The 23,367-nt window shown below is 48.8% G+C and overlaps 10 protein-coding genes across 10 annotated transcripts; 3 read left to right on the forward strand and 7 right to left on the reverse strand.

Annotated features, from left to right (window-relative positions):
* Positions 1-642: 642 nt before the first annotated feature.
* Positions 643-3,312, reverse strand: P175DRAFT_0510735 (Sin1 family protein; the record flags this gene model as incomplete). Its single annotated transcript, XM_040898534.1, has 3 exons — positions 643-2,674; positions 2,728-3,195; positions 3,290-3,312. The coding sequence occupies 3 exons, from the start codon at positions 3,310-3,312 to the stop codon at positions 643-645; spliced, it is 2,523 nt and encodes an 840-aa protein (XP_040750870.1).
* Positions 3,313-3,830: 518 nt separating this feature from the next.
* P175DRAFT_0517745 (replication factor C subunit 1) lies at positions 3,831-7,435 on the reverse strand. The gene is made up of 5 exons (XM_040899004.1): positions 7,240-7,435; positions 7,127-7,145; positions 6,984-7,074; positions 4,599-6,928; positions 3,831-4,545 (listed from the first exon to the last, which is right to left on the reverse strand). The coding sequence occupies exons 1-5, from the start codon at positions 7,336-7,338 to the stop codon at positions 3,920-3,922; spliced, it is 3,165 nt and encodes a 1,054-aa protein (XP_040750871.1). The 5' UTR covers positions 7,339-7,435; the 3' UTR covers positions 3,831-3,919.
* A 185-nt stretch (positions 7,436-7,620) lies between these two features.
* P175DRAFT_0503014 (mitochondrial 54S ribosomal protein uL16m) lies at positions 7,621-8,811 on the forward strand. The gene is made up of 3 exons (XM_040897530.1): positions 7,621-7,713; positions 7,776-8,240; positions 8,307-8,811. Exons 1-3 carry the CDS (start codon positions 7,656-7,658, stop codon positions 8,477-8,479), a joined length of 696 nt encoding a protein of 231 aa, XP_040750872.1. The 5' UTR covers positions 7,621-7,655; the 3' UTR covers positions 8,480-8,811.
* On the reverse strand, positions 8,514-9,254 carry P175DRAFT_0303077 (uncharacterized protein). Its single transcript, XM_040892820.1, has 5 exons — positions 9,198-9,254; positions 9,068-9,143; positions 8,947-9,005; positions 8,779-8,882; positions 8,514-8,622 (listed from the first exon to the last, which is right to left on the reverse strand). The coding sequence occupies exons 2-5, from the start codon at positions 9,115-9,117 to the stop codon at positions 8,548-8,550; spliced, it is 288 nt and encodes a 95-aa protein (XP_040750873.1). The 5' UTR covers positions 9,118-9,143; positions 9,198-9,254; the 3' UTR covers positions 8,514-8,547.
* A 1,020-nt stretch (positions 9,255-10,274) lies between these two features.
* P175DRAFT_0482903 (replication factor C subunit 5) lies at positions 10,275-11,933 on the reverse strand. The gene is made up of 6 exons (XM_040895510.1): positions 11,789-11,933; positions 11,104-11,726; positions 10,876-11,044; positions 10,724-10,822; positions 10,614-10,669; positions 10,275-10,567 (listed from the first exon to the last, which is right to left on the reverse strand). Exons 1-6 carry the CDS (start codon positions 11,873-11,875, stop codon positions 10,543-10,545), a joined length of 1,059 nt encoding a protein of 352 aa, XP_040750874.1. The 5' UTR covers positions 11,876-11,933; the 3' UTR covers positions 10,275-10,542.
* A 1,095-nt stretch (positions 11,934-13,028) lies between these two features.
* Positions 13,029-15,400, forward strand: P175DRAFT_0303321 (DUF803 domain membrane protein). The gene is made up of 2 exons (XM_040892821.1): positions 13,029-13,901; positions 13,960-15,400. The coding sequence occupies exons 1-2, from the start codon at positions 13,164-13,166 to the stop codon at positions 15,289-15,291; spliced, it is 2,070 nt and encodes a 689-aa protein (XP_040750875.1). The 5' UTR covers positions 13,029-13,163; the 3' UTR covers positions 15,292-15,400.
* Positions 15,295-16,718, reverse strand: P175DRAFT_0525050 (uncharacterized protein). Its single transcript, XM_040899403.1, has 2 exons — positions 15,589-16,718; positions 15,295-15,504 (listed from the first exon to the last, which is right to left on the reverse strand). Exons 1-2 carry the CDS (start codon positions 16,386-16,388, stop codon positions 15,411-15,413), a joined length of 894 nt encoding a protein of 297 aa, XP_040750876.1. The 5' UTR covers positions 16,389-16,718; the 3' UTR covers positions 15,295-15,410.
* Positions 16,719-16,971: 253 nt separating this feature from the next.
* P175DRAFT_0503020 (uncharacterized protein) lies at positions 16,972-19,124 on the forward strand. Its single transcript, XM_040897531.1, has 2 exons — positions 16,972-17,473; positions 17,527-19,124. The coding sequence occupies exons 1-2, from the start codon at positions 16,986-16,988 to the stop codon at positions 18,872-18,874; spliced, it is 1,836 nt and encodes a 611-aa protein (XP_040750877.1). The 5' UTR covers positions 16,972-16,985; the 3' UTR covers positions 18,875-19,124.
* On the reverse strand, positions 19,015-20,471 carry P175DRAFT_0549784 (cytochrome c oxidase assembly protein; the record flags this gene model as incomplete). The annotated part of the gene is made up of 4 exons (XM_040900430.1): positions 19,015-19,535; positions 19,660-20,101; positions 20,159-20,228; positions 20,281-20,471. The coding sequence occupies 4 exons, from the start codon at positions 20,469-20,471 to the stop codon at positions 19,486-19,488; spliced, it is 753 nt and encodes a 250-aa protein (XP_040750878.1). The 3' UTR covers positions 19,015-19,485.
* Positions 20,472-20,884: 413 nt separating this feature from the next.
* P175DRAFT_0441571 (uncharacterized protein) lies at positions 20,885-22,817 on the reverse strand (the record flags this gene model as incomplete). Its single annotated transcript, XM_040894078.1, has 5 exons — positions 20,885-21,007; positions 21,158-21,350; positions 21,432-22,339; positions 22,508-22,622; positions 22,762-22,817. 5 exons carry the CDS (start codon positions 22,815-22,817, stop codon positions 20,885-20,887), a joined length of 1,395 nt encoding a protein of 464 aa, XP_040750879.1.
* Between the last annotated feature and the right edge of the window lie 550 nt (positions 22,818-23,367).

A 23,367-nucleotide genomic window follows, 5' to 3' on the forward strand; every position in this document is an offset into this window, starting at 1 on the left:
AAGTAGCGAGTGATCCTCTTGTACTGGGAGTATGTATCAATTCGATGGTTCCGGCGCGGATGCCACGGACTGCCCCCAGTAGTGTAGGAGGAGAAATGAAAAGAGAGAGAGAGAGAGAGAGAGAGAGAGACTGGATGATGGATCCCCGGCGGCGACTAACGGAAGCACAGAGTTCAATTGGGCACTGGAAGGGGTGGAGAAAAAGGAGAAAGAAAGAGATGTGATGACGATCGAAACCCGAGGGGAAGAGAGTCACGGAGAGGAAGCGAGCGGGGTTGGTGAAGCCTGTACTTTTCTTTCTTCTTTAGACTGCAACAATCCCGATCCATGGCCCGAGTTCAACGGCTGGGGTTTAAATTCAGATGGATGAGATCACCACTGACCTTGGCTTTCTCCCTACTGATGATCGTTTACGCTTTTACAGATGCACCGTGGCTTCACTTCGGAGGGTTTTCTCCATCCAACCCAGATCTATGCATCCGGATCGTGCTAGAGAGAGAGATATGCCATGTCATATTCAACCGTGACGGGGGATTTATCTCGACCTTCCTCAACGCCACCTGAACTTAGACCAACCAAATTGCTTGAAAGATGCAGATAAAAAAAAAAAAAAAAAAGGGAGAGCAATTAAATAGAGACCATTCAAATCCGGTAATGCGCCATGTTCTTCTTGATCTCATCCACAATCTCCCCCGCTTCAAGCGCATTCCGGGCTTCAAAGTCATATCGTTTCTGCTCTGTCGCATCGTTCCCGCGCAGCACAACAACTCGGAAGTTCTTCGGATGGCGTCGGCTCACTTTGCATCCTACAACGTCGTTAAAGCTGATCGACCGCGTCTTGGTGTCCGACCCCGTTTTGCCCGTGTCCCCAGGCATGATGTGCATGTAGTCGTTATCAAAGGTAAGGATCCGGTGGTTCGACGTCGTGAATCCCATCGATTGCTTGCGAAGGACGTAGTAACGTCGATAATACCCTCCAATGAGATCTTGCTTCTGGTTAAGCGGGTGCAGCATGCGTTGTCCACTCTTCTTGCCCTTCTTGCTCGGCACAGCAGGATTCTCAACCAGGAGCGGTGCGTTGGGTGACGAGCTGCCTGGCGATCCCGTCAGTTGCGGACCAAAGCGCCGTCGCACGAGATCCAGTTCTGTGATGTTTCCCAATGCCTCCACGGTACGATCCAGCGGAGCGATGGTGTTAGATCCCATCACTTTGAGCAGGTAGTTCCCCTTATCCAACCCCCATCGTTTGCAAACGGAGTCCAAAATTTCGGCTATGTAGCTGTCCGTCGAGGTGTTCAGCGTGGTAACCTGCGTCGATCCCTCCAGGTTGATGAAGCGGATTTTCAACGTCTTAGAGATTCCGAGGCGAGGCGTGGCATGAGAAGTAGGCACCGCTGGTCGATCTGCAGGTGTAAGGGTATTGTCATTCAGTGCCGATGAGAATGGTTGTCCAAGGATCGGGTTTAGACGAGACGTTTTGCTCTGCGCGAGCGCGGCGGGTGGGCCTGCGGTAACACTGGGTACTGCAGGCGCATCACCGGTCTCTTCAGCGGGGGCAGACACGTTGTATATCGGATATAGGCGTTCATTCTCCTCAAACTCGGAGTCAGAAGCCTCCACCAAGGCAAACTCGTCGTACTGCTTGCCCCTGGATCGACCCCGTGCCCCCGCGGCGCGGTTGTTATTTGAGGTAAAGTCGGCGATGGCAGACATCCGAGCCAACGCGGGGAAATCATATTCGACCTCCCCATCTTCCACCATTCGAAGCGCCCATCTATTCACAGTGAGTTTGCTACGCTCGATTGATGGCTCACGGCGCTCTTCAGAGTATCTCCAGAGAGCAAGTCCAATAGCTTCAACAACAGTCACAGGAGCCGGTTGATCAGCCAGTTTCGATTCCCGGGCTAGCGGTAGATCAAGCGGCTCTTCGGGGTCGGACGAGAATGGAATGTATAACCGGATATTCAATGAATCGGTTAAGCCCTTGCCTGAGAGCACGGCAAACTTCTCCACGGGGTTTGTCGGCGCTTGTTTGCGGGCATTGAGAGCTTTAGATAGCAGACTAACAGGCTCTAGCGTGCTAATTGGGCGTGGAGGGGGTAAATCCTGTAGCTCGGGTGCTGGTGTTTTTGGTTTCCTCGGGGAAACAGCCTGTGAACTCGCTGTATTCTGTAACTTGTGCATCAAAGCAATGGGCGATGACGAATTCAGACTGCCGGTAATACCAACTCCTTCCAATAGTGAGGCAGACCCGGCCGTGGCATCAAATTCTGAGGAAAGTGCCGACTCCACCGATTCAGCCCCTGAATCTTCAGCTTGTTCGTCTAGCCCCTTTAGTCCAGTATTCCCAGATTTCACATGGCCTGCTATGGGAGGTTCTATCACTTGATCACAACCAGAAAACTGGATCTGCCGCCTTTTGAAGCCCGATGAGGCAAGTTCATTGTCTGAAGACATGTCACTGCTAGTTGTGGTCGTTGTATCGCGTCTCCGACGCTCGTTGATACTGGGAGCTGTTCCTAGCGAACCCGTTCGATAATGGGCCATCAATGACGGATATGAAGGCGACGTGACCATAACTTGCGGCCGGTCCTGACGATCAGTCGCCCTTATAGGCGATGAATCTGCCCTGATTCGTACCGGCATTTTTGTAAACTTAATCTGATGGCTAGGCCTGCAAACTGTGAGCCCTAGATTGCGTATAGCAAAGCCCAGTATCAAACTCACCTTTGTGTAGAATCGCCATCGTCATCGCTTTCATCACTCAAGTCACTGCTGTCCTCCTCCTCGTCTCTTGCCTTCTGATGCTCTCGCTGCTGACGTTCTCCTCGATGGGTCCGTTTCCCACTTCGTCCAATGCGTCCGATCACATCCGTACCAGTTTTGCCAGTCACCATACCCCCCTCCTCATCTTCGGCATCCTCACCAAACCCAAATCTCTGGGCATCATTTGTGTCCCTAGTGCCCAGTTGGTAATACTCGGATGACACGGCAGTCGTTGTGGGAATTGGAGGAGAATATGTTCGCTTAATACTGGCCCCGAGTTGTGTGCCATGATTTGCGGAAGCTGAGGGCCAACCTGCTGCGCGAAACCCAGGGGTGTTGAGGACAGAATGGTTGACGTTGATAAGCCGGTCGCCTATCCCGTCCTTAATTGTAGAGAGATACGACGTGCGAAGCTGCCATATTGTAAAACTGCTCTGGTTCAGTCTATGTTTGACGAAGCACTTAACCATGGAGGGGGAACGGGGGAGGGGCTCAAAGGAGACGATCGCATATCTCGACGTACTCTTCGTTATGAAGGAGAGACATTTTCCATACGCTGGAAGGCGAAGGATAAACTAAACGATAAACATGAAAGTATCCTATCGCGATACTGAATGGATACGGGGTATAGCTAGTGTCGAGTAACAGAACTACCACATTCGAATGAGCGGCCGATGCGCTGAGCTCGAGAAACGAAGGGAAGAAAGGCTTAATCAGGGCCAGCCTGATTGAAGCCCAGAGAAGAAAAAGGAAAGAGGATAGGATAGGAAAGGAAAATAGGGTTCCTGGGGATACTCCAGAGATGATATGTGACTATCACCTGGTTGTTGACCCGAGAGACCGAAGGAGGGAGAAATGAAGCTGTGGCAAGTCAAGTCAACTCGATCCCATCAGCCGCGTCGCTAGCCAAGACTCGGAGGTGCATCCAACCGATCTAGATTCGACCTCGGAATAATACAAGTACTTCCAGTTATATACAACTACAATTCCTAGGAATAATACGCAGATAATCACTAGTTGTGATATCTTATATCTTCTTCAGCTATGCAATCTATAGTACATACAAAAAAAAAAAAAAAGGATTACTCCCGCTTAGCCCCAAATCACAATCCCAATCAGTGAAGAATACAATACGTCCAAGAACGTCCAGTTATTATCCAGACTTGGCCTTGGTTTTGCTACCTCTTCCTTTCTTTGGTTTTGGCTCGTTTTCCTCGTCATCGTCTATGAAATCGTCCTTCTTCGATTTCTTTCCTTTTCCTTTGGCGGAGGTATTCTTCTTCGCTACCGATTTCTTAGGCACGCGAATATACTTGTCCTTCTTGAGATCGATTTCGTCATTATCCTCGTCCTCCTTGGAATCATCTTCGAGCACCTCGGCGTCATCTGATTCATCAATAGCATCCTCAAGGTCAGGTTTCTCCTTCGGTGCCTTTTTCGGGGCGAGAACATTGCTAGACTTCATGTAAGGGAGCGGGTGTGAGCGCTGGTTATAGAGACGTGTAAAGGTGGCTTTAGTTTGCGTCTCGAGCTTGACCTTGGACTCATCCATTGGTCCCAGTCCAAGCTCCACCAATGCATCCCAGTCTTCCCGTGTAAGGAAGTAGCTGTCCATAAACTCGATCACATCCTCCACGCCGTCTTTGCCTTCGTCCATGAGTCGCTGCACGAGCCTATCCCATAAAAGCGGGATGTATTGTTGTCGGATTTCATTCCGGTCTCCGGACGCGCGAAGACGCATGTGTCCCTGAATGTCTTTCAGAAGGCGCCAAAGTTTACCTACAGAAGTAATGTTAAGACAATGTGGAGTATGGCAGAAAAGGAACACATACCTTGTTTACTATTCTGCCCAAGCCAACTGGTGAATCCAGGTCTTTCCATCATGTTACCGTAAGTGAAGCTAGCTGGCCGGACAAAACTGAACACAGCATGCGTTGGCATCAGACTCCATTGCTGTTGGGTTCCATGAATCATCCTGTCGACAAGATCACCATCGCTAATACTTGAGGCTGCATTGTCTGCTAGCTCAAGTAGCTTCAGCTTTTGCTCCCTGCCTTGATAGCCATTGGCGAGAGTGGGCCTCGTCCTCAGATAGTTCTCCTGAAGCATCAGGTAACTGAATTCATGGTCGTTAAAATAGAGCTCGGTCTTATCATTCAGCGTAGCCTTAGAGCTGGGCGAAAACATTTGCGCATTGAGAATCTTGCCGACAATATCCCAAGGCTTCAGGATCACGTGTTTCTCCCAGGCCTTCGACATTTCTTTTCCTTTGTCGTAATCTAGGTTCTTCTGGTCCAGTTTCACAGTTGAAAGCATGTTTATCACTTGTCGAATATCAGCATTGGTTCCTTCAATAAGACTATCCAGAACTTGAGGTGGGATTTTCAATCCCTCTCGGAAACAGATCGTCGATAGCCTGGCTCGGATCTGTTCAGACGTCGGTCGTCTGAAGGGGATTTCAAATGTGACGTGATCAAAAGGCTTCATTTTCGGAAGTCTTCGCTCATTACATATGAGGATGAGCGGAATCTGGGTTTTCTTTGCAATGGCGGCTAGAGCTCCAACACCACCTCGGTCACCAGCAGACATTCCGTCCACCTCATCCATGATTAGGACGAGGTTCTTTTTCTCACTTTCGACTTTTTTATCAGCAGCTGAGAAATAGCCTTGCAGAGACGTTGTATCTAGGACACCAAGAAGGCCGTTCTCAACCAGCTTTTTGCTTCTTGTATCACTTGCATTCGTTTCCACCACATCGTATCCTTCAAGCTTTGCCACAAGATGCGCCGCACTTGTCTTGCCAATCCCAGGTGGGCCATGGATCATAACAGATCGATAAGTCCCGGATCCATCCTTTCCAGGCCTTTGGAAGTTCGTTTTAGCATTCTTCCGCCAGTCTCGAAGCCAGCTCTGAAGCTTTTCCACGGCACCTTTGTTGCCGCATATCATATTTAGAGATGTCGGAGCATATTTCGTAGTCCAGAGGCGGTCATCAACCGTAGCCACCTTATCTACAGCAGCAGATACTTTGCGCTTCTCCTCCTTCTCCATCTCAGCAGCCATGGCTCGAACCTTTTCTTCCTCGGCCTTCTTCTTTGCCTCGTACTTTTCTGCTGCTACTCCATCACCTCCATTGGCAGGGAGACGGCGGATGAGTTCAAAAAGCCCATCTTCATTAATCGTCTTCAGCTTGTGCTTTTTGATTGTTTCCAGCTTCTTGGGTCCAGCATCGCCACCTAGAACCACATAGCTTGTCTTCGAGCTAGGAGCAGTAGTAACCTTGCCGCCATATTTTTTGATCAAAGACTGGCCTTCCTCGCGACCTAGAGTATCAAGAACCCCCGTGAAAACAAACGAGAGTCCCGCAAGACAATTCTCTGCTCCCACAGGTAATTCAACTGTTCCGGAAACAGGAGATCGTGATCGCATCTTCGCAGCGAAAGGATTGAATTTCTTCCCATCACCCGAAGGGGGTGGAGGCGATGGAGGCCTGACTGTCGGGATGCTGTCATAGATATCTTGGATTTCCTTTTTCTCAGCCGGTGCTTGGTTGATTGGTGACGCTTTGGGTTTCTTCGGCTTCGTCTTGGCTGCATCCTTTTTGGAACTGTTCTGAAACTCTTCATCATCGTCCCTATCTAGTACCTCGGATTTGCGTTTCCTCTGCTTCTGGAGGCTGGCCGATTTCGCTGCTTTTGTAGCGGGCTTGGGAAGATCTGCCATGACAACGTCGTCATCGGATTCAGAAAGGGCTGAGCGCTTTTTGTGTCCCTTTCCGGAAGCCGCCAAAGCTGGTTTTACTGTGAGCTCATCAAAGTCATCATCACTTTCGCCGCCATCCTCCTCCCTATAATCGTCGTCGCCCTTGCCTGACTTTTTGTACTCAGTTGCAAATATATCGTCGTCGCCAAGTTTTTCGTCATCTAAAAGCGCCTTGGCCTTTTTCGTGTTCTGTCGGGAAACCCTTTTCGATGCTTCCGTTGCGCCTGTAGGCTTCTTCGCCTCCACCGTTATCTCCACCTTATTAACGGCTGGACTAGCCTTGGACGGTTCAGTTGCTTTGTCCGCATTTGCGTTCGCTTTTGATGGCCTTCCTTTCTTTTTGCTGGATGCAAAATAGTCCGAAGTCGTGGTTACTTCCCCTTGTGGTACCTCAGCTTTGCTTCACGCTCAAGTCAGCAAACGTAGATTGTACATCTTAAAAAGGGATATCGCACGCTTTGCTGGGGGGCTTGATCTTTGGGGCAGGAGCCTCAGTCACTATAACATCATCATCATCATCACTATCATCAACCACCTTTCTCGTTCCTGTACGACTGTCAAAGGAATGCCACATAAAATATGGAGAGGCAAGCCCTACGCTTTGTTCTAGAGGGGACCTAGGACCATTCCAAGGTTAGTCTAAATTTCGTCACATATGCTTGATACCAATAGACCTTGTTTATGATCTCAAGAATTGAACGGTGGACATACCTCTTTTTTTGCGGGAAGCTTTGCGGGAGGCTTTGCGGGAGATGAGTTGGGGCCCTGACTGGACTTGCCACCAAAGAAGCTCCGAATATCCGCAGGCATGATTAATTATATCACCAAATTCATACCCCAGCAGACAAAACTACCAACAGGTTGGAATTGATGAAGAACCCAGCTTAAATCCCCAGCTGACGGCTTCTCCGCAAGGCAACACGACGCGCCTGCCTGGGCTTCGGTTCGAGACGCGCTCTAATTAGATTATGTAAGACACCAGTGGCACGTGCACCCACACGCTTCCATTTTGGGAGCCGGGTCGGAGAAACCTTCGCCGGAGATACGCCGATAGCCAGAAAGTTGGCGGATTCTCAACATCGGCTTCAATTACGCAGAGGAAGGTTCTGTCGAGGTCGATATTTACAATGGGTCCACAACTGAAATTTCTAGCGCGGCCTCAGCTGGTGTGCTCGCAGCCAATATGTGAGGATTCACAAATAGAGAAAAGTTTTTCTTCTTCTAAACTGATACATTGGGGTTGATAGGCTTCCGGACATCCTTCACAATCTTCCCATTGTCACGATGCTTCTCTACAACTTCACCAGCGTTTGACTGGCTCACACCGAAATTTATGGAGAAGTCGAAGTCGCCTAAGGGTCGCCCACATGTCGCTACTGGAGGCTCGTCTCGTGGTACAACAGTCGTCTGGGGAGATTACGGGCTGCGCATGAAAGACCATGACCGCCGACTACCCGCTGCATCGCTGAAAATCGCGGAGGAGACCATTAAGAGGCGTCTAAGAGGAATGAACTATACACTATACAAGCGCGTAAGCGCCAATATCGGTGTCTACACCAAGGGCAACGAGCAACGTATGGGTAAGGGTAAGGGAAAGTTCGACTACTGGACTGCCAGGGTCCCCGTGAGCAGGATTGTCTTTGAGCTCAAGGGAGATATTCACGAAAAGATTGCCCGAGAAGCCTTCCGGTTGGCTGGCCATAAGTTGCCTGGTATGTTCCTTTCTACCAAATATTGTAAAGCGAAGCAGAAAATACTAATCATTCAATTCAATATAGGACTCTGGGAGTTCGTCAAAAACGGCGATCCTCCCGTTGTTGGCATAACAAAACTCGGAAATGGTGTGACTTTGGAAAGCTTGAAGCGGGCACGCAGAGATCCTCCTCTTGGGACAAACAATTTACCCACGTCTCCCAGTTCCACCTCCTCTAGCCCCTCTGCTTCTCAATAAGCCAAGGAATCTCTCACTCACCTTCCACCATGCTCCCCCTTCTCACTCCCCCGGGGTTTTTTCGGCGTCTAAGCCCCGACTCCCGAACCAGGCCCATACCCTTGTTCTCTCCTTGTTTTAGCAGCATCGTCTTGGGGATCGACCTTCAGGTATCATGTATATTATCATCAGCCTCAGGCTCTATTTATTTCCATTGTATCCCATAAAGGAGTTTGATAGAAAGAAAGGATATTCACCGATTCTCTGTTTGTATAGCCAGAGATACCAGACGTGGACACCCCGAGCTCAAGTTTCCGTACCTCCCTTTCCTCTTCCGCCACCTCCCTCAACTCTCTCGTCTTCTTCTCGCTATAATCAGTCTGCCATGTAGTTCTCATTTCGCTGATTGTGTGCGGAAGATCACCTAGGCGCAGATTAGAGGTAGCCTGAGCCGTGTCAACTGGTAGTCACCGGAGGAGAGGACAAACCATCCAACTGCCCATGTTGCTTGGCTGGCGTTTCGGTAAATATTCGAACGGACTCATATCTAAACAAAATGGTAAATTCTAACTAGAAAATCCACGGCCAGATTTCAAAGGAGGGACGCACTGGGTCTGTTCGCCACCGGGTTCGATATCCATTAGCCTTGAGTCAGACATTGAGAACAGGATATGCGACTTGTAGCCTTGGTTAACTAGTCAATATGAATTGAGAAGAAATTTCTCGTCGGCGTACTTACTTCTGTTTTAAGCATTGCCTCGTTTATCATACAGCTGCACATGAGATGAGAGGAAATGGCGAGGCAAACGTTGGCTTTCAACACCAACCTACAAATCTATGACGTATGATCAAATGCGAACTGCGGTTCTTCAACTGCTGCTTCTATTTTTTCCCACTCTCAAGGAAATTAGAGAAGACCCTAATAGATCCCCAAAGAACCAAAGAGATAGGGAGTTACACACTTCGTTGCAGACCTAGGTAGGTAGCTATGCATTATTACGCACATCCAATTACAACAAACTCGGCGTCATATCGACACTCGAACGACATTATTCAGAACACACAGCTTCTCTGTGCTATCACCAAAGATGAACAAGCACTTCGCATCATCGCTAGCAGTTTCAATCCATTCAGCATCTTCTGCAAACTCCCGCCTGTGAAGAATTCCGCAGCTGCAGTTAGTATCGCCCTTGAAAGCCCCATGACAGTTCCAAGGTTACCTATATCACAGCAGCCAAAGCCAGAAAGCCACACCCATCACCCGGGCAAGGATTGCCAAAATATCCACTGGGTAGCTCCCAACTCCGCCTGGGATCGACTTTTGTAATCCACACACCCTCCTTCCTGTTATTCTGGATTCCAGGACAGTCAGGAGACCACCTACACTCATATGCAAGGCCCTGCGTCGACCTACAGCGTATCAAACGGGCTTATGCACTTCCTTGGCGGTACTAGGAGGTTCATAGACGAGACTCGAGATTACGGGTTCCTCTATAAGAGAGCTGAAGTTGAAAAACCCCCCAAGATCAAATCCAAACACATGCGTCCAATGCGCCATGCAGAGGGGATTTATATCGGATTCGTTCCCGAGGTACCTAACCAAATCGTAGACGAAATCTGGGATGGTAATACTATTACAGCTGTGTGTATATAAGCATGATATAGTGGAGAAGAAATGAATCTGTAGAGGGATAATCATAAGAACAATCTTGTCTTTACTATCATGATTATTCTCTGGTAAATTTACGGCTATTATTCTCATCCAATTGTCTCCTACATGGACTAGGGTTTGGGCTATATCAAAAGTGATGTGTTTGCACATGTATTTCCTGATATTATATATAGTTAGTCACCAGAGATATTCCACCTCTATCTAGATTCATAATAGCAAATCTGTTGAGACTATTAAGTGCAGCATGTTTAAAGATATAGCCTGGTATAGTAAATACTTGCGTATTTAGGATGGCATGTTACAGTTATAGATACAAACTCTTATAGACGTGCTAATTAATACAGCACAAAGCCTAGAGAGAAAAAGGTCCAAGATGCAATCATTAATCATTGACTATTAATACATTGGTGACCTAAAAGTCCATGCCCATCAAGTAACTGATATTGTTAGTTAAACCCTAAATGAAGGGGAAGCGCTACAAACCTTTCATAAATGCGCATAAACTTAGCAACAAAAGCTTCAAGGTGGAAGATCACTTTCTGTGCGATGTGTCAGTTTAACCTTCCATATCTAAATCAATCGACGTCTCTTACGCTTCCCTGTGTGATCCTATGCTCGTAAAAGGCAGACCATTTGATTACCTCGGGCTTTAGTGTGTCGTCCACCTTTGCAATGAGTTTGAATGTCAAGGTCTAGGGATATTTAGTCTTATCTCTACTCCTGAGCTTCCGGGGGGCAAACGAACTTTGATGATGGTGGTAGGAGGTATGCAGTGAGTCAAGAGGTCGTACAGCCGTGCACGAACCTGTAGTAATCGAGCTGGCGACCTCTCTGCCAGAATCTCTTCTGCAACTAAAGAAATAAGGGCCTCCCAGTCTGGGGGAGGAATTGGAGTGCTATCTGTTACTTTTTCACTAGAGACAGGTCTGTCAGCTGCCGTCCCAGGGAAAAGATCACATAGGGCCATTCTCACCTCTGGGCGTAGATGGCCTCAAACATCAGTAGTGCCCGGCGGAGATTCCGCCCACTCTCAACGGCAATCCGCTTGTTCAGCCCCGGGGCATCGGTCCAACCTTCCTTCTTCGCAGCGCTGCTGAGAACTCTACATATATCCTCTTCAGAAGGAGCAGCAACCCTGACCAGCAGGGTCCGGGAGCGGATGGGAGCAATGATATTCGAGGTACTGTTGGCCAAGAGAATCAATCTCAGGTTGGGGCTGTACTTCTCCATGGTCCGTCTGAGAGCGGCTTGTGCATCGCGAGTTAAATGGTCTGCCTCGTTGATAACGACAACTTTGAACCGCTGCTTCGCAGAAAGATCAACCTGCTGGGTTTGTGCAATCTCCTTCAGCAACTCTTGAACAACAACGCGATCATACGTTCCGACATCTGAGGGTGTGATCTCGAGATGATAAACGGAAGACACAATGTTGAACTCAAGCTTGCGGTTGCTGGTTGTTTGGAAGACCCGATTATCAATCTTGATTTTCTCCACTCCAGGCCCATACAATTCCTTCAGTGTTGCTATTGTGCGCGTCTTCTTGCCTGCACCGGATGGACCATACACGAGGAGATGCGGAAAATCGTGGCTTTGAGCCTAGATGTAGAGAAGAGCACTGTTAGAACGCATTCGCTATGCAAGAGCTTAGCCTTTCTTACCAACGACTTTAATCGTGCGGAAAGGTCAGGGTGGTATGAGAGGGTATCAAGGGATCGTGGCCGTAGCTTATCGACAAGAAGCGCCATTTTCCCTTCAAATTTTGATCCTAGAGCTCAAGGGTTGTTCAGGTGCATTGGATGGAAATCTCCAGAGAGACGCGTCGACCCGTGACACGCGAGTTTAATTGAAGATTTATGAAGTGGATGACTAATAGTGTATGCATAACCTGTTATGCGGCTACCTAGAGACCCTCTTTCTAATAATAGTAGAGTGGGACTCGATACGTACATAGATTCTATTCCTCTACAAAATACACCGTACAGACAGACTTTTCCTCTTGAGTATTGAGTATACGTACACTGCCTCATAATCTCAAATGCAGCATTTCATCTTCTCAACCGACATGGCACCTCCCCTGAATCGTTGCTCCGTCAACGATTGTATTTACCGGAAAATCCTGCAACTAACCGAAGACGGTATTAATCTGGCTTTCTAGGGCCTGCGCGCAACATGAGGCACTGCTAGATGCTTCCAGGTACGATGAGAATCTTTGATGAGGGCTGGCTAGGGTAGGGTTGATCGTACTCCCACATAAGATGGGGTGATCCAAGTCAACAACGATGTCAAGGATCAAGAGTCACAAGACCTTTCAGGCTTTCAGCTGCAGCTAGAGAAGAACAGGATCAGCCAAGTGTCAATAAATAGACAGGAAATCTACTATGTACCGAGTCAGATACTATTGTAGTTGGTAGCGAAGGAGAAACATATTCCGCACTGGGTTCTAGACAATCTTTTTTTGGAACTTTCCACTCATCTTCCACGGCTCGCTAAGTGGGAAGTTTCGATTTAATCTGCTTTACGGAGTAGACTACGTACCTCGTAAGATACACGGCACAGGACACTAATATGGCATTTAATATCAAAAGACCATACTGGAGCAAGAAAAGCAGATAGAGAGGCTTAGTGGTGGGTCCCCCAGCCTCCTCTTCTTTTGAAGAGCCATCACCGTCTCGTTTAGCTCCACCGTCTTCATCATCATCTTCTGACCCTTTTTCTTCCCTCTTACTGCTGACATCTTCGTTGTCTTTTTCTTTTTTTTCCATCTTTCTTCCTCCCTATCCATTCAGTCTGTAACCGCTCTCAAGCCTCGCTTGTGCGTTTTTGGTCTACGTTCCTGAATCACTGAGATCCAATCCGCCCACATTCCTAACCGCCTATCGACCGCTGTCCTCCGCATTCTTGTTTCATCCGATCGATCTCATGGCCTAGAACCACGTATAAATCTTCGCCTCATCCATTATCCTTTCCCGGCATCGCCCTAATATTTCATTCTTTATACATATTCCGACGATCGATGATACTGCGGGCAGTGCCATGGATCTCATTGCTCGTTCCTCGGTCAGCTCAACTACCGAGCGCCCAGCGTCCTATAAAGCCATAGGGATTTCTTTGGCTGTCGCCTCAGGTCTCTTTATCGGGGTCTCTTTCGTGCTGAAGAAAGTTGGTCTCCTTAGGGCAAATGTGAAGTACAATGAGGAAGCAGGCGAGGGGTACGGCTATCTCAAGAACTTGTGGTGGTGGGCGGGAATGACATTGATGATTATTGGCGAGATCTGTAACTTTGTGGCCTACGCCTTTGTTGACGCCATCTTGGTGACGCCCCTCGGTGCACTTTCCGTTGTTATCACGACCGTTTTGTCAGCGATCTTCCTCAAGGAAAGGTTGAGTTTTGTGGGTAAGGTTGGGTGTTTCACCTGTATTCTGGGGTCTGTGGTCATTGCGCTCAATGCGCCACAGCAGTCGTCTGTTGCAGATATCCAGGAAATGAAGGAATATGTAATTGCGCCTGGGTTTTTGTCGTATGGCGGCGTTGTCATCCTTGGTTCCGCCATCACAGCGTTGTATGCAGGGCCGCGGTGGGGGAAAAAGAGCATGTTTGTCTACATCAGCATTTGCAGCTTGGTCGGAGGATTAAGTGTGGTGGCTACCCAAGGCCTGGGAGCAGCTATAATAGCTCAGATTAACGGCGAGGCCCAGTTTAATCAATGGTTCTTGTATGTGTTGCTGGTGTTTGTGATTGCAACCTTGTTGACCGAGATTATCTATCTGAATGTGGGTTGTGGTTCTCGTCCCCCGTTGATCCGTCATATTTCCATACTAATGAAAGCAGAAAGCATTAAATCTCTTCAATGCCGCACTCGTCACCCCAACCTACTACGTCTTGTTTACGAGCGCCACTATCGTTACCTCGGCCATTCTGTTCCGCGGCTTCAAGGGTACTGCTATGGAAATTACTACAGTCATCTTGGGCTTTCTGCAGATCTGTTCGGGCGTTGTGTTGCTACAGCTCTCTAAGTCTGCAAAAGACGTTCCGGATGCCGCTATCTTCAAGGGAGATCTTGACCAGATTCGTGAGGTTGCCACGCAGGAGGAACCCGAGTCGGAACCAAAGGCCGATGCCATTCGTGGCGCAGCTGCGATTATCCGCCGCTTATCCACTCCACGCCGTAATCTTGAGGCTGAAGAAGCGCGTCGCTATTTCCGAGATCGATATGAGGATAACCTCAAGCCACCTGCTGAAAACGAAATCATCGAATGGGACGGCTTGCGCCGGCGCAAGACCGTTATTGGTGAGGGACCAACTACGGGGCGATCACGTACGCCCTCCGTTAAGAGCCCTCTTCCTCCCTTGGGAATGTCTCGGTTCCCCGAAGATTGGTCGGATAGGCCCGAGGCAAATCAGGGTGGGCATTCATTGATGACTGGGGTGCGATCACAGGTATCCGCTTTAGTTCATTCACCATGGACACCAATCCATGACGATCATGACACAGCTCCGCAGTCGATGTCACTTGAAACTATACACTCGAATCGCAAAACTGTCGATACCAGTTATCAGGGGGCAACTCTCCAACCTGGCCCAGGCGATCAAACATCCCGCAATGTTTCTTGGGCGGATGAAGACCAATCCGGGCTCGACCCCCCAGAACCTCCGCTCCATGGTGCTCGACGCCAATTCTCCTTCCACACAATCTTCAACCGTTCCAAGTCACCTAGTCAGCTGTCAGCTCCTCGTAGTCCCCGTGCTGCTCATGGAATTCTGCGACGAAGCCACGGCCCTAACAATACTACAGAAGAGGAGCGACTTGGGCTTGTACATGGAGACACAGCGACGGAATACGTGAACGAGAAAATGGAGCGGATTAACTCGCAGGACAGTGAAGAAGACGAGGATTACCGATCCGACCATCTGCCATCCGGACGTGGCCTGTATTCGGGTGAACCAATGTACTCTTCGCGGCTCCGAGTGAACCCCCTGCCGCCATTACCGGATGAGACGTCCTTGGATGATTCCCGCAACGACGACCACCCCCTAAGTCGCGGATCGGACAGCAGCTCCGAGGCGCCTTTGTCGGTGCTCCGAAGAGAGAGTGGGTGGCGACGACACCAGTCCAGTGGCAGTGGGGAGAGCGCGCGGGGGCAGCGACAGGCATTTCTCTAGCACAGTGATGCAACAGGATATGAAATGACAATGATAATGTATGTATGTATATAATGTGACATGAGGATATCATAAAATTAATCTTAACGACATAAGCATGAGAATATGCATGAATGTTATTACATGAAGGCCAGAACACTCCGCTGGTTAGACAGATTAATAGCAAATCTTGTCTCAGGGAGTCGTTTCCCAGCTTTAATACTTTCCAAAACCCTGCACTATACGTTAGTATCTCCACGTAAATGTAAAACATAACAAAAAACCGACAGCAAGCAAGCAAGCAAGCAATCGACATACCATTCAACCCCGACAATCTTAATCCCCCTCCACCCTCCTCTCTGAATCTCCTTCTGTATCTTCCCCGCCGCCAATCCACCACCGGCCCCGGCCCCCCCAGGGCCCGCGTTCGGCTTCCCAATGATAACATGCGACACCCTCCGCGACAACGCCAGCGAAAGCGTTGCGCCATGCGCCACCAGCAACCCCCGCAACTTATGATCTGAGACAAGAGGCGCAGTGCGTCCATTAATGTAGACCGTTGCGCCATGTAGAATATCCGATTCCAACCCGGAGCCCTTCTTCCACTTCTCCTCTGCATCATCATCATCATCATCATGCTCTGGCCTCGATTTCCCAACCGCCCCGCTGTCCCCAACATCCACCGGTTTTTTCCGTCCCTGTATCTCGCGCTGGTTCGGGCTCGGGGGTACGGTAGTTGATGAAGCCCCCTTCTTCACGCGCATCATCATACTCCTTATATCCCGTTGTCGCGGGTCGGGCTCTGTTCGCGCGGCTGTACATCCCCACACCCACTGCCCCTCCTCCCCTTGTCCATGCGGCTGTGTTGTCTTCTGTTTGCCCCGGGTTGTGTTTGTATATAAGGAGGAGGAGGAGGCGGAGGAGGCGGCGGAGGAGGGATCTACCGTACAATCACCTGTGCGCAACTGCTGAGCGAGCTTTGCCTCCCTTGTGCGTCGCCATTCAGTGCCCGGGGTGGTGGTGTCGGAGACTTGGTGCCCCGTCGACGAGCTGTTCCAGGGGTCAAAGCGGAGGTGGTTCGTCGCGGTTACTGAATAGATGTCTTGTTGATGTGGCATTGTGTTGTGAAATGACGAGGATCTGAAGCAAGGAAGGGGGGAAGAAAGTAAGTAAAAGGAAAATTATTTGGTATCCCTGGGAAGAATTGGTTGGTGGGGGGTTTATGTATATGGTATGTGCTTATCGATAAGATGGGTTGGTTGCCTGGGTACTCTCTCTCTCTCTCTCTCTATATATATATCCTATTGAATAGCCATATACCTCAATATATCGCTCAATATATCGCACTAAGGAGAGTATAAACCAGCAACCATAGACTAAGATCATACATGTGATATGATATCAAAGAATATCTCATCATCTCACCTCATATGTATGCATTCTTCTATTTACCTCAATACTAAAGAGACTACCGTCCTAGAAAAAACAAAGCATCAGCATCAGGTAAGCAAGCCCTCAGTCTCAGTCTCATAATATATTAACAAGCCCGAGGATGCGAATATACTAGGTGGTGATGTTATTCGTCGAGCAACCGCGGAGGCGTTTTTTCAGCCTCGTCGCAGCATAGCCTCGTCCGAGATTAGAAATATCTCCCATGGTAAGCATCCTCTTGATCTCGAATCCATCTTCCAAATCCATAGAAAAGAAGGCACAGAATGGCTGACCCTCTGAGTGTATCTTCTGCTGTTATTGGAATCGCCGCCATCGGCTTTGTAGTTGCTAAAGGGCTCTACCAAATCGCCGACAGAATCGGCTCGGCTGGACAAGAAGTGCGCATATACGCCCAAGAGATCCAGGCGTTCTCTAGGCTGTTGGAGAAAGTCAGGAGTGTGTTATTGGAGCCCGCGATTGCTTCTCTGGGGGAGTTTGATTTGATCGAGGATGTCCTCAATCTTTGTGATCGGGTTCTCGCTCCGTTAAATCGGTTACAAGACAACCTCAAGTCGCTCCTTGTTACCACGTCAAAGGACGGCCCTTCAAAGTTGCGGAGACTTGGTGCTAGAATCCAGTGGGTATTTAGTCACAAGGAAAAGCTTCTATTCTATCGAGGAGCGTTGCGAGCACAGCATCGAATTCTGGATACAATATTGATATTGCTCAACCTTCATGCAAAGAATGCGTCCAATGATGCTCAGAATAACTAGTGAGTTAACTCTTGTTAAGATCCGATGCCTTCAGTTGTTAAATATAGCATAGTATACTGCAAGTTTCACTGGAAAACTCGATGGCTATCGTAGTCAACTGCTTCAGTCAATCCGCAACAACAGCACCCAGGCTTACATTCGAAAATCAACAGCGCATCGACTTTCCCCTAACCAAGCGGGAATCGTTTGAGAGCGACGGCCTCGAGTCCCATCTAGGAGGCTCGCTGTCTCCCAGCCAAACCCCCACAACTGGCCCCCTGTCATTTCGCTCTTATGCTAGCTCGTCTACCTCGGACGACCTCAGTTCTATTGACGATTCCGTCGAGCAAGTGATTATCGAGACACTAGGCCCCGACTCAGAGTCTAATGAGTCCCAACTCACCGAAGATATGAAACTAGTCTCTTCGAGGGTTCTCGTTCTTGCATCGGATGTTCTGCACGCAAGTGAACAAGAAGCAAGGACAACAAACAGCTTTAACAGCGATACTGAGCATCTGATCGCCTTGATTTGTGAGAGTCCATTTGACCTAGCAGTTCTGAAAGCCATGATAGATGTGAGCCAAGGGAGGATCACCGGACCCAGTCTAGAAGACGACAACACCTACGAGCTCGGGCTCATCGCAGACCACAAAGTCCTCATATTGTGTCTGCACACGGGTTACCTCGATGGCGAAGGCGCCGCAGCAGCCGTCATGCGCATGTTTCAGAGTTTCCCATCAATCCGGGTTGGGATCATGGTCGGCGTTGGCGGAGGTGTGCCCTCGGCCAAAAACGATATCCGCCGTCGGGATGTGGTCGTGGGAATGTCTAGATCCCACGGAACAGCCAGCCACCTGCATTTCGACTTCGATAACCATGCCACGGATCCAAAAAAGACATCCGTCGTCAGATTACCCACCGCCATCGCCACCGCCATCGCGGCCTTGGAAGCAGAATGTATCTTGGGATTTAGGCGGATCCTCGCAATCCTCGACGAGACGCTCCCTAAGTACCCGGCTCTGCAGGAGCGTTTCCGATACGCTTGGAGTCGCACGGACTTCATGTTCGAGGCGGAGTATGACTGCCAAGGTCAAAGCTGCGCGCAGTGTGATCTCACTCGTACACTAAACCGCGCAGAGAGACCCAGCGAGGATCCGGTCGTCCATTTCGGCTCTATTGCGTCCTGTGCTCAGGTCTTGCGCGACCCGCACAAAAGAGACGAACTAGGCAAAGCTTACAATATACTCTGTTTCGAGACTAATCGTTCGGAGCTCCGCGCCAGCTTTCCTTTGCTTGTTGTCAGAGGGATCGAGGGCTATTGTGACACACATCATAGTCCCGTATGGAAAGCAGGCGCCATGGCCACGGCTGCCGCATGGACCAAGGAACTTCTTCAAACTATGCCACTGCCTCGTGCCTGACCCAGAAGCCATGTAACAGGGTAGTTAGTTAACTAGTTATATCGGATTTGTCTTACGGAGACAACTCAAACCTCTTATTCCTGTCTCACATCATCTTTGGACTACAGCGAGGTTTTTTATAATGGTTTACCCAGAACAAAACGTTTCAAGGAGCTCCCTATTTCTCTCTCTCTCTGTAGTTATGAATAGCTTTCAACAATTGGTATCTGGCTTAATTTTATAAGGGGTTTGCACTAAAATTATCCGACAAATAGTTTCTCTAACGTACAAAGTCAGTATTATGTACATAAACTATAATACAAATATATTTCCAAAACGCCAGATCCTAGTCGCTGTGGTACATTCATGCATTTTGTGTTTGGAGAGGAGGAGGGAGAGGAGGAGATATGTTACATTGAAACGAAATCGCTTTGAGATGGCACATAAAAATGCAGGGGTTGGTTCCCAATACACTCCAAGTAAGCAAGCCCCAGGCTCGTTAGTCTTGGGCAGGAGATCTCTCGCTCCTACAGAGTTTGGAGTAGTAAAAAAGGGTTTCTCGAGTAAACCCCGTCCGAGTCAAGCGTAACCTGTCGAGGCAGCCAAGACGTAGAAACTTGATTTCACTGCAGCTAGTTCGTCGGAATAGGTTTGAGCACCCCGTTGTCATCATATCGTGCTTCTGTTCAGTCAGATTAGCGGGGAATGTTTCAAACCCAACCCCATATCCGATTCAACCATCCATTTGAATCCATGGGTAGCGAGTTAAGCACCATGCCATGCTGAGGGGAGCGGTGGGTACATACTGAAAAATGTATACGAAAGAGTAATCGTATCAATACCCTTCATCGCCGGATCCGTGACAAAATCCGGATCAATGAAGAAGAAAACCGGCATGTCCACCGATTCCCCCGCATTGAGTTTCTGCTCCTCGAAGCAGAAGCACTGGATCTTGCTAAAGTAAGGAGCGACCTGGCCGGGTGTAACGCTGTAGGTCGCAATACCGATAATATCCGCCGGACCATGGTTCGTGGCTGTGTAGAACGCGAGCGCAGTTTCTCCGGGTAAGACGCGGACCTCCCGCTGCTGTGGTGTGAATTTCCAAGGTAGTACATCTGATACAGAGCCGTTGAACGTAATCCGCAGCCGACGAGAATCGGTAACAGGTATTACGCGTGCTGAGGTGTCGCCGTCGCCTGTGCGGTGCGTGAGAACGGGTTGTCCACCCCATCCGGTTTGTTGGCAGATCTTGCAACGTTGTCGTCGTCAGCAATGGATCAAACAACAAGGGTCTGGAAAACTGACCATTTTATATAGCGGGACGGAACCGTAGGCGAGGGAGACTGTTCCGAGGACTATGCTAATTGCATAGTACCTGTTGAAAATGAGAAAAATGAATCAACCGCAAAGGTATCGGGGGGGATTACATTGTAGACGCATTTCGTTTTTGCGATTGCGGCGTATTGAATGGTGAGGATGCCTGTTGACGGAGCTGTGAATTGTGGGTAAAATATCTCCTCCCCGCATTCATGCATCTGGTAGTTGTGTCTGTGAGACGGGGAGTACCAGCTCCTGGGGGAAACCCCCGACTCCATAAAGGTGTCAGGCGAGAGAACATGGCGATTAATTCGGTGTTTCGACGGATATCAACGGGGAAAGGAAACGTCTCGATCCTACAGTCGACAAGGGATTTGGATGCACGTGACCTGACCTTGGCGGCCTTATCGATAAGAGCACCACGCCACTATACATTTGTAGACTGTGCAAATACTACTATATATATATATATTTACTCACTACAAGATGGAAATAGATGTGAAATGGCGTGTGGTAAAATAAGCATCCGTTTTGAAACTTGCCAAAGTGGTTCAATAAATTCAGTCAACAACATACAGACATATTATTATATATTTCTTGTATAATAATAACACCCCCCCGGATTCAACTTCGGTGGATTGCCCAGCAGAGCACCATGAACAAGGGAAAATCTAATAATAATACATCCAAGAGGGAAGAATATGAAGTAGAGAATCAGGTTAGAATGCTCCGCCCAATTCTACCAAAGACCCCACGAACCATGCCAGGGCGCTCGTGGAAGCAGGTAAGAAGTATTGCTGCACTAATAGCAAAAACAGCACGCTCTCGATAATGATACTAAATAAAAGGTTATTAGATCACAGAAGCCTTAAATGTGCATATATTGCAAGTATGAGAGAAAGGAAAGATGTGCAATGAAAGAGTTGGGGCAGTATAAAAATCCCTAACTTGAGCAAGACAGGTGGAATTAGAGTTCGTCACACGTACCTTTTTGTCATAAAACCTGGGTAACACAGTTGCAGCAGCCCTGGGTGCCACAAACAATGCAATTTCTTGTCGCTTTCGTGTATGTTCAACAAGTATGCTCCACCCGCACATAACGCACCCAGCACCAACACATAATCCAGAATCCCACATTAACGGGGTTACCGTCTCCTTGTCGAATATCTTTGGGCCCACTCTCGTCCGAGAGAGGCAGACGGAGTAATAGAATAAGGTCACAAACGAGGCAAGGAACGAAGAGGATCGCAAGGCATCGGACACAGCCCGGCGGAACGACTCCAGCGAATTCATTGATCGGAGCCGGAAGGCCATTTGTAGTGGGATGTAGGTTGCACAGGCAAATCCAAAGGTTTGGGCGAATCGAGATATCGCGTGCTTTTCACAACTAGGGCCACAGCCCATATGCACCATTTCACACGGAATCGGAATCGTTTTAGAAGGGTCTCCCCATTCTATAGGCCAGCCAAAGTCCTTGCACATGCCCTCGAGCAGAGGCGCCTGGCCTGTATCCTTTCCATACACAAAGACGCCTCTCCTAACACGACGAAGAGCTTCGATCAAGCGGTTATCCACCTTCGCTACCTGTTCGATCCATTTGCGATATGATTTTGGCAACCTCTCCGGGAGATAAAACCACGCCCACATAACTATTGCCGAACTAACAGCAAAAAGAGCGGAGTCTGCAAGTCTGGGTGCAATGGAGTTGGCCCAGGCCCAACGAGGATCAGCTCCTCGCGATTTCCGACCTCTTTCCCAGGAGAGGCAGACCAGCGAATCAACTGCTCTTATGAGGGTAAAAAGGGTGAGATCCATTGTTCTACCGGCAAATTCTGGACGATCATGTAGACCTGCGGTGCCCCCTTGTTGCTTGTGAATAAATGTTTGGGCATCTCCATTCGGGAGCTCCTGGTTTACTTTCTCCAAGGTAATAGGCTTCCGATTCAACAACCGGAAACTAAGCCAAGCAGACGCCAGTGAAGTAACAAACCGAACCAATTGAACAGCCTCCTTGGATTTCCAAAACTTGGATTTAGAGCCGAATCTACGACCAATATGATCACAGGACCTCAAAAACAGCACAGGCAGAAGAGTAGAGCCTCCAACAAGAGAGGCACAGAATGTCGGGAAACTTTCCAGGCGTATTGAGCCTGTCAGCGCTTGGAATAACTGTTCAAGTCCATGTAAGCATCTGGTTTTTCCCCTCTTGCCACGCCAGACTCGACTTGGCGAGGGTAGCTGAAGCCAACGGTGTGAATAAATAGTGGCTCTTCGTCGATTGGGACATTCGAGAGTCATAGCCAATCAGGGCGACAGTAACTATTGGGAAAACCATACCTTGTCGAGTATTTGCCTATAGCTCAAATCATTACTTTTCCATATCCGTCGTAGACTGGATATGACTTTCGGTGTTGTTGATGACAGGTATCCAACGGCATATGCTCGCAGTATGCTATAATACAAACCAATCAACAACGTCCCGACTGAAAAAAAAAAAGGAAAAGAAAAGAAAAGAAAAGAAAAGAATTTATGCTTGCACCCGCTCTAGGCCACATACGAGGAACACAACCATCAGAGCAGGTAGTACTTACGGTTGTAGTAATTGGCCTGTCTGCTGACGCCTGCGAGAGAGTACAGCGGAATCCATTGTGCACAAAGGCGGCGTCTTAGATCATGACCAGGTCGTGAATTTGAAAGTAATGGGGAGAAATACTACCACCTATATATTGGGGTCAGACTCGAGATTCGCTTTACCATCGTTTCAAAAGGCCAATCACTATACTAGGCCGAGGCGCAGAGAGCCCCAGATTTTCGAGATGATATCGGCAGGCTAATTCAATCAGAACAATTTATTGGCGGATCACGTAGGTTCCGTGGGAAGTGGTTGCTGTGTTTTAACCGAAGAAAGGCATCATCATTATTACAGACTCGGGAAGCTAGCTGTAGTGGGCAGTGAGCACTATTACGCCGTCGCCAAGTAGGGGGATCCTGCAGTAGGATCTTCTGCTGCTGCCGTGCAACACAGAGCCAACGTCGCCTCGGTCCCGGAGGGAGGAGATGATTAGGAGCGGGCAGCCGTTGATAGCGATCTAGGCAATCTTCAATGTCGAACTGGATTAGGGGTAACAACCAACAACAAGAACAGGAGTAAACGCCTCCGGACTGCAAGTAATTGTCCCAGACGCACGAGTCCCCAA

This window comes from Aspergillus ochraceoroseus (genome assembly GCF_002846915.1).
Source record: "Aspergillus ochraceoroseus IBT 24754 chromosome Unknown P175scaffold_6, whole genome shotgun sequence".
In the NCBI taxonomy this organism is placed as follows: Eukaryota; Fungi; Ascomycota; class Eurotiomycetes; order Eurotiales; family Aspergillaceae; genus Aspergillus; species Aspergillus ochraceoroseus.